This window comes from Gopherus flavomarginatus, chromosome 11 (assembly GCF_025201925.1).
Source record: "Gopherus flavomarginatus isolate rGopFla2 chromosome 11, rGopFla2.mat.asm, whole genome shotgun sequence".
Taxonomy (NCBI): domain Eukaryota; kingdom Metazoa; phylum Chordata; order Testudines; family Testudinidae; genus Gopherus; species Gopherus flavomarginatus.
In genome coordinates, this window is record NC_066627.1 from 6,064,207 (window position 1) to 6,073,354 (window position 9,148).

General features: G+C 57.2%; 1 protein-coding gene across 1 annotated transcript; it reads right to left on the reverse strand.

Moving 5' to 3' along the window:
• Positions 1 to 1,027: 1,027 nt before the first annotated feature.
• On the reverse strand, positions 1,028 to 2,497 carry NOP10 (NOP10 ribonucleoprotein). The gene is made up of 2 exons (XM_050917227.1): positions 2,225 to 2,497; positions 1,028 to 1,356 (listed from the first exon to the last, which is right to left on the reverse strand). Exons 1-2 carry the CDS (start codon positions 2,276 to 2,278, stop codon positions 1,216 to 1,218), a joined length of 195 nt encoding a protein of 64 aa, XP_050773184.1. The 5' UTR covers positions 2,279 to 2,497; the 3' UTR covers positions 1,028 to 1,215.
• Positions 2,498 to 9,148: the final 6,651 nt, after the last annotated feature.

Sequence of the window (9,148 nt, forward strand, 5' to 3'; positions counted from 1 at the left end):
AGGATGCTGGGGGACATCATTCCCCAAGAGGTGTTGGGCATGGAGATGAAGTTACTTGTCTCTCCACAATTTAAATAAGCCCAGTCAGAGAGCCCATCCAAACCGCTCCTCAGCCTCCCCTCCCAGCAGGCCTGTAGCCTTCCCCATAGATCCCCCCCATTAGTGTTCCCACAGTCCAGCCACCTCACCCCAGCCCCTTTACCCTGCCAATACCTCTCCCATTTCAAATTTGCTTGCACGTGCTGCCAGTCTCTCTAATCATTAAGGCCAAGATCAGCAATTCCTACAGAGGGTGATCGTCTAGTACAGTGGTTCTCAACCAGGGGTACATGTACACCTGGCGGTACACAGAGGTCTTCCAGGGGGTACATCAACTCATCTAGATATTTGCCTCATTTTACAAGAGACTACATAAAAAGCACTAGTGAAGTCAGTACAAACTAAAATTTCATACAGACAATGACTTGTTCATACTGCTCTACATACTATACACTGAAATGTAAGTACAATATTTATATTCCGAATGATTTTACAATGATATGGTAAAAATGAAGAAGTCAGCAATTAGTCAGTAAGAGTGAGCTACGACACTCTTGTATTTTATGTATGTTTTTATAAGTAGTTTTCAAGTGAGGTGTAGCTTGCAGGGTATGCAAGACAAATCAGACTACTCTCCAAAGCAGTCCGAAAACCACTGGTCTAGTCCTACCAGTGACGCAGGTAGAATTAATTCCTGCTTGACCTGGAGCACATCTGCTCTGAAAATCAACCCTGTCTCCCCATAAAGCTCGCCAGAGACGGAAAGTCAGCTCCTCTGGCCCACATCCTCCCCTGCAGGCCCACCCATAGCTCATCACAGCAGAGATCCCTTAGCATGAAACTAACCGGCCAGGCATCGCCACTAGGCAGGTTTATTAGGAATTATTTTGGGAGTGTTCCCAAACCTGTGTTACCTGAGAGGCCAGACTAGACCACCTCTTCTGGCCTTGAAATCTAGGGATCTACGATCAAAACCTGACAGATCATGTGGGATCAAGACAATTTATTTGCACCCCAGAGGAACAGTATATCCAGTTGAAGCTCGATATGGGCAATCTAACTCGGGTTCTTGCAGAGGGGCAGAGCACAGGCTCTGTGGGAGACAGGGGCTGGATTCAGGGAGCAGCTAGACCCCATCTCAGCTCAGCCGCAGCTCCAGTAGGCTGGGCACTCGGCTCACAGGATGGCCTGCGGCTGTTGGGTCATCAGGACGCCGAAGCGTTTCTTGATGGTGATGCGGTGGCGGGAGTACTTGTCATCCGGGGAGAAGCGGGCAGGATGTGCAGAGCAAGTTAGCTGGCCTGAGGGGTCCACTTTCTGCCAGGGACAAGACACAGGAAGGACAAGACATGTTAAAACAACCTGGGCCTGACCCATAGCCCCCTGCTATCCCAGCCCTGTACTCCCCCTGACCCACGTCTGCCAGTGCCTGCCCTTCCTGACCTGCAGCCCCCTGCTAGCCCAGCCCTGTGCCCCTCAATTCTGCCGGAACCCCTCACTCCTGACTGGCAGCCCCCTGCTAGTCCCGCCCTGCCCCCCCCCACAGCCCTGAGGGGGCCCCTCACTCACAACTCATAACCCGTGCTAGCCCAGTCCTGGGCTGGGCTTCCCCCAGCTCTGCCAGAACCCCCCACTCCTAACCCACAGCCCATTGTTAGCCCAGCCCTGGGCTCCCCCACAGCCCTGCCAGGGCCCCCCACCACTGACCCACAGCCTCTGCCCCCACAGCCCTGAGGATGCCCCTTCCTCCCAACTCGCAACCGGTGCTAGCCCAGCCCTGCCGGAACCCCCCTACTCCTGACCCACAGCCCCCTGTTAGCCCAGACCTGGGCTCCCCTACAGCCCTGCCAGGGCCTCCCCCCGCCACCACCACCGACCCACAACCCTTACGGGGGGGGGCCTCAGTCCCAACCCGCAGCCACTGCTAGCTCAGCCCAGCCCTGACCCCCCCACTTTCCCAGCTCTGCTAGTGCCCTCACTCCTGACCCGCAGCCCCTCCTAGCCCAGCCCTGGGCTTCCCCAGCTAGTGCAGGCCGAGCCCTGGAGCCAGGCAGCAGCTAGGATGGGGCGGAGCGGGGCAGGGCCGGGAGTGCGGACAGTGGGAAAAGTTCGGAAGAATCCGGATTGGGACGGGAGTCCCCAGCTCTGCAATCCGGATTGCACCCCGGGGCTGGGAGGGGCTCACCTTGAGGGTGTAGACCCTGTCCCCCTGCGCGTTGAGATAATACTGCAGGAACATGCTGCACAGCCGCACCGCCTTGCAACGCACGTGCTGCCGATCCCGGGACCCTGCACCGCGGGCAGGCAGCCGCAGCGCACGCTGGGAACTGCAGGGCGCTCTAGCCCCAAGGCACTCCAGGAGAGGGACTGCCCGCACTGCACTCTGGGAGTTGTAGTACCGTCTAGCCCCAATGCCCTAGGAGAGCTGCAAGGTCTCTACCCCAGGGCACTCTGGGAATTGTGCCTTAATGCACTCTAGGAGAGGGACCTTCAGCCCCAATAACCCAGGAGGGATGGAGGGTGTGTACTCTAATGCGCTCTGGGAATTGTGCCTTAATGCACTCTAGGAGAGGGACCTTCAGCCCCAGTAACCTAGGCGGGATGGAGGGTGTGTACTCTAATGCGCTCTGGGAATTGTGCCTTAATGCACTATAGGAGAGGGACCTTCAGCCCCAGTAACCTAGGAGGGATGGAGGGTGTGTACCCTAATGCACTATGGGAATTGTGCCTTAATGCACTCTAGGAGAGGGACCTTCAGCCCCAGTAACTTAGGAGGGATGGAGGGTGTGTACCCTAATGCACTCTGAGAGTTGTGCACTCTGCCCCAATGCCCTAGGAGAGTTGCCGGGTCCCTACCAGAGTTGTAGTGTGTTCCAGCCCCAATGAACTCTGGGAGCCATTCTCTTTCTACCCCCAAAACCTTCGGGGAGTTGTATTTGTTTGGCTAGCCAGGTGCATTATGGGAGATGCAGTTTCTTAGCCCTCCAGTATGGCACTCCTGTGCATTTTGTGATATGTCCTTTCTGAGTTTCTAAGCTCCCTGCTCCCAATATACCTCATCCAGCTCCATGACCTAAACCGGGGAGGGCAAACCTTTTGGCCGAGTGCCACATGTGCGAATAGAAATTGAATGCTCTCAAAATTGGGGCTGGGGTGTGGGCTCTGGGGATGTGGAATTTGGGGTGTGGGAGGGTGCTCTGGGCTGGGATTGAGGGGCTTGGAGGGTGGGAGGGGGATCAGGGCTGGGGAAGGGGTGCAGGAAGGGATACAGGTTCCAGCTGGGGGTGTGGGCTCTGGCGTAGGGCTGGAGATGAGTGGTTTGAGGTGCTCTGGGCTGGGATCAAGGGGTTTGGAGAGTGGGAGGGGGATCAGAGCTGGGGCAGGGGGTTGGGGCATGGGGAGAGGCTCAGGGGTGCAGGCTCAGAGGGGCACTTACCTCAAGCGGCTCCCGGAAGCAGTGGCATGTCCCTTCCCCAGCTCCTACATGGAGACGTGGCCAGGCAGCTATGGACGCTGCCCCCGCACGCATTGCCCCTGCAGCTTCCATTGGAGCACGTAGGAGCCGGAATGGGACCATGCTGCAGCTTCCAGGAGCCGCGTGGTGCAACCCCCAACTCTGCACCCCAGCTGGAGCACCAAGGGGGACCCAGCGCCCCGGCCAGAGAGGGGCTGAGTCACGTGGTGCGGCTTGCTGCACCAGATTAAATGGATCTTGGGCCGTAGTTTGCCTACCCGGACCTAAACTGTTCGCCCATAGGTGCCAACTCTGTGGGTGCTCCGCGGATGGAGCACTCGGGGGGGGGGGGGAAATTGGTGGGTGCTCTGCACCCACTGGCAGCTCCCTGCCGTGCCCCAGCTCATCTCCGCCTCCTCCCCTGAGCACCCCGCATTTCCACTTTCCCCCCGCAGTGACCAGCGCTTGCCCCGCAAACCAGTTGTTTTGCGTAGCAAGCGCTGGGAGGCAGGGGGGAGGAGGGGGAACACGGTGTGCTCAGGGAAGGAGGCGAGGCTGGGGCGGGGATTTGGGGAATGGGTCCAATAGGGGAAGGAGGGGGTGGAGTTGGGGTGGGGACTTCAGGGAAGGGTTTGGAATAGGGGTGGAGAAAGGCTGAAGTTGGGGTGGGGCCAGGGGCACGAGCACCCACCGGTGGCAGGGAAAGTTGGCACCTGTGCATTCGCCCCCTGTTAGCTCCCCACACAAACTCTGCAGCGGCTCAGCTGCCCCACTGCACCCTGTGAATTGGAGTCTCTTGGCTCCTCAGTGCACCCTGGGACGTGTAGTCTATTAGCTCCCATTGCGCCTTGGGGGTTGCAGTCTCTAACATCCAGTGCATTCTGGGAATTGTAGTATCTCCCCCTTCCCAATACCCTGTGAGCATTGTCATCCCCTAATCCTGTCTTAATTAGCCTTATACTGTAAATAGGGAATAGTCACTGAGCAGGTGTGTGAATGATTGAAGGATTAGAAACATGCCTTAGAATGAGAGACTCTGTGAGCTCAAGGTATTTAGCTCAACAAAGAGAAGGTAAAGAGGTCACTCGATTACATTATATAGGTACTATAAGGAGAACAAATATGATGATGAGCTCAGAGGTCTAACAGGATCCAATCGCTGGAAGTTGGAGCTAGACAAATTCAGATTGGAAAGAAGGCGTAAATTAACAGTGAGAATAATTAACTACTGGAATGACTACCACTGGTCATGGTGGAATCTCCATCACTGGTGACTTTTAACTCAAGATGGGATGTTTTTCCTAAAACATCCGCTCTAGGAATTATTTGGGGGATGTGTGGCCACTGGGACGTGAAAGGTGACACATTGTCTTGGAGAAGCAAAAAGCTCCAGAGTATTCCTGGAAACGCCACATTGTGCTCTAACGTTCAGGGCACCTGCCTTGCTGACCCGTTTCTTGTGCCTGAGTCTTCAGTCAATTATGCACCTGACTGTTGATCTTTCCCTCTGGTGTAATGGCATCTCTGGGATGTCCTGACTTTGGCTCATCCTCTGTGCTGATCCGCCCTTGCTTAAATTCAGCAGCCCCATTGTTTACAGTGGCACCATCTCCCAGCATCCTCCCCGCCCCCCATGGATGTCCTGTGCATTCAAGCCATTCTTATGCAGGTACTAGCTCCCTACCAAACTTTCAGTCTTCTCCATTTTTAGATCTTTGGTGACTGACTCCCTGCATGTTCTGCACAGGTGAAAAACTGTCTTCTAGCAAAGAGGTGCATCAAAGTGTCAGCATGTTGGTCCGCGAAATCTGCTGGGTCCCAGCGTGTCCTTAAATAGGTCTGGCTGGACCTTTTTTGAGTTACCCTAATACAGATGATTCCTTATGGCCTGGGTATGAGCAAAAGTCATGTCCATGCGGCTCCTTTCCTTAGTATTGGGGGCCACACTGAAAGCCTGGCAGGTGGGTAGATTTTTTTGCGGGGTGTCCTGGTTGCTCTAATGTTAACCCCAAAGCCACAGGAGCAAACCAGGGTATGATGAGTCGGGATTGAGGGGCACAGGGTATGATGAGGGGCACAAGAACAGCTGGGGGATGGGGAGTCCAGGTCTGGAAGAAGAGGGGACTGCAGTCAGGATTGAGGGGCACTGGCAGAGCTGGGGAAGGAGAACCTTAGGATCAGGCTCTGAATTCCCCACCCCCCCATCGGAACCCCCGACGTCTCCGGGTTCCAGATTTGTTTTGATTCAACCTGGCAGCTGGGGGTGGGGGGGATTGGCCCCAGGGCCAGATTGGGACGTGAGTTTCCCAGCAGCCCTTGCTCTCTGGCAGGTGCTGCCAACACCCTCTGCAGAGAAAGGCCTCCCCTTTCCCTCACCCCTCATGCTCCCCAACCCTCTCACCCCTCCTTGCCATGACCTCCCAGCCCCGCCAGGTTCCCCCGCTGCCCCCTCTCCTGCTGCCTGCCTTCCCTGGTGCTGCTCTGCTCCTGACCTCACCCGACGTCCCCGGGGGCAAGCTCATAGTCAAGCTGAAGCCAGAGGGGGCCCAGGAGCTACCTCGGGCACAGACCATCATCCTGACGGGAGCACCGGTGGGCTGGTCCCCCCCACGGCGGGACGGGGCCCCCATCCGGCTCCAGCTGGCAGCCGGGATAAGAACTGTTCTGCTGAGCAAAGCTGGGGAGGAACCAGGACCCAGGGAAACCCCTCCAGCCCAGGCGCCCCCCACCAGTGACCCCTCTGCCTCCTGCACCTCCAAGGGTGTCTACGAGAACTATCGGCGCTGGCAGCGCTACAAAGCCCTGGCCAGGCGGCACTTCCCGGGAACGCCCGACGCCGAGGCGCTGGCCTGCTTCTTCATGTGAGAGCCTGGAGAGACTCTGGCTGGGATAGCAGGGGCTGTGGGTTGGAAGTGAGGGGCATTGGCACAGCTGGAGGATGGGGGTTCCCAGGGCTGGGCTAGTAGGGGGCTGTAGGTTGGAAGGGAGGGGCATCGGAAGAGCTCCTGGGGGAGCCCAGGGCTGTGCTAGCAGGGGGCTGCGGGTTGGGAGTGTGGAGCTCCCTCCAGCGCTGACACAGGCTCCCCCACAGCCCCGTCTTGCGGTCGCTGACCCGCCTGCGCCCCGAGATGGCTCTGGAGGAGGGGGTGCCACGTGCCGTGCAGGAATGGGAGCGCAGCAGCAACTTCGAACGCATGATCTTCTACGAGATGGCTGAGAAGTGAGTCTTGTCCTATGGGGCTGGCCACCCGAGGACTGCGCTGGAGATCCCGGGGCTGTCGCCCCAGCTCTGAGCCCAACTCTCCTCCTCTTCCTCAGGTTCATGGAGTTCGAGGCCGAAGAGGAGCTGCAGATCCAGAAAATGAAGCTCCTGAGTAGCTCCCAATTCCAGTCTCCACCCGCTGACCCTCCCAAGCTTCCCAGCCCGTCAGCCCCCGATGCTGGACAGCAGCAAGGTACCTTCCTCTTAAACCCCCACAATACCCTGGGGAAGGAAGCCCCACTTCACAGATGATAGGAGATAGTCACTGACTGACTGCAGGGTTCCCCACCCACACCCTGGGTTTTTTTGGACTTTTTTTTTGCACAAGCCTTTCACTTTGGCATGGTTTTTGCAGACACCCAGCACCTTTGGCTTCTGCACATACCTAGAATGTTTGCACCTGCAGAGCACCTGTGGAGTTTTTTCCTTTTACCTATCAACTTGGCCTGGGTTTTTTTGTGCACACTCAGCACTTTTTCATGATTTTTGTACATGCCTAGAACCTCCTCTCTTTTTTACACATACCCAGCATTTTGCACAGTTCTTGTATGTAACTAGACTTTTGCACACTAGCGGCAGTTTTGTACTTTTGTAATACGTGGAACCTTTGCACATACCACACCCAGCACTTTTGCATGTTTATTTGCATGCACCTAGAATCTTTACATGTTTTTGCACATACCCTTTTGCCCAGTTTTTGCATGTACCTAAAACCTTTGCATCTTTTACAGTACCTAGGAGGTTTGCACTTTTCACATCCACCTAGAACTGGGGTGGGCAAACTTTTTGGCCCGAGGGCCACATTGGGGTTCCGAAACTGTATGGAGGGCTGGGTAGGGAAGGCTGTGCCTCCCCAAACAGCCTGGCCCCATCTGCCCCGTCCCACTTCCCGCCCCCTGACGCCCCCCCTCAAAACCTCTGCCCCATCCAGTCCCCACACTCCTTGTCCCCTAACCGTCCCCTTCCGGGACCCCCCGCCTCTAACCACCCCTCCAGGACTCCACTCCCTATTCAACCCTGCCTGCTTACTGTCCCCAAACCTCTGCCCCATCCAACCGTCCCCTGCTACCAGTCCCCTGACTGCCCCCTGGAACCCCCTGCTCCTTATCCAACCACCCCGCTCCCCATCCCCTTACCATACCACTCAGAGCACCAGGACTGGCAGCCGCGCCACCCGGCTGGAGCCAGCCATGCCGCCAGGCTGCCTGACAGGAGCTCATAGCCCTGCCTACCAGAATGCTGGCGGCACGGGAAGCTGAGGCTGCGAGGGTGGGCGGACAGCAGGGGAGGGGCTAGGGACTAGCCTCCCCGGCTGGGAGCTCAAGGGCTGGGCAGGACGGTCCTGCAGGCCGGGTGTAGCCCACGGGCCGTAGTTTGCCCATCTCTGACAAGCTTTGGTGTTTTTGCACATACTCAGCATGTTTGCCCAGTTTCTGCACATACCTAGAGTCTTTGCACATTTTTGCATGTATCTAGAACTTTACACATTTCTTGCACGTACCCAGCACTTTTGCATGTTTCTTTTTGCATGGACCTAGAACCTTTGCATGTTTTTTTTTGTTCATACCCAGCACAGGTTTTGCACATACTTAGAATATTTGCATACATCCAGCACTTTCACACAGGATATTTTTGCACAGACCCAAAACCTTTGTACAGTTTTTCTCTATTAGCCTGGTGCCACTCCATGTTCCTTTTTGGCTGGGTGGAAGTCACTGATGATGTTACATCCCTCCACTAGGGGGCACTGGGTGCTGAGTGGAGGATCCCAAGGACTCTGGGTGCTGGGTGGGTGGTCCACGGTGGTGCTGGGTGGGGGCGTCCCTGGGGATACAGGGTGCTCAGTCACTGGGTGGGGTTCCTGAGTGCACAGTGCGCGGGTGGACATCCTCACAGTCCCTGCATGGTGCTCTCCCTTTCCCTCGCAGTGTACATCCCCAAAAAGGCGGCATCCAAGGGGCGGCAGCCCCGGCGCCGCCAGCGCCGCCTGTCTGGCCCGCTGGCTCCAGGGGAACCACGGGAGATCCCGCCTGAGGCCGTGAGGCAGTACGCCGAGATCATGGAGGGGCTGCGGCCCAGCTGGGAGGAGGAGGCCGGGGAGGCCAGCGGGCGTGGCGAGCCCCAGAGCCAGGCACAGGGGGCACTCCCAGACCCTACACTACTGCAGTACGTCGAGCAGCTCTGTGAGGACGAGAGCTTCATCTGCAAGGTGAGTGTCTCCTGCGGGAGGCACCACATCCCACCCACGGGGCCCTCAGCTCCCAGCATCCAGGGGGCACAGACTGGGACGGGGATGGGACCCAGGTGTCCGGGATGGCAGGGCAGGGCCGTATAGCTCCCAGCCCCTGTGAGTAGAGAGCAGGATAGGGATGGGACCCAGGTATCCAGGATGG

Excerpts from the sequence above, each read along its gene's own strand:
- NOP10 (XM_050917227.1), bottom strand. The coding sequence starts at position 2,278 with ATGTTCCTGCAGTATTATCTCAACGCGCAGGGGGACAGGGTCTACACC. Across the intron at positions 1,357-2,224 it reads ACAGGGTCTACACCCTCAAG|AAAGTGGACCCCTCAGGCCA; the intron begins GTGAGCCCCTCC and ends TGTCCCTGGCAG.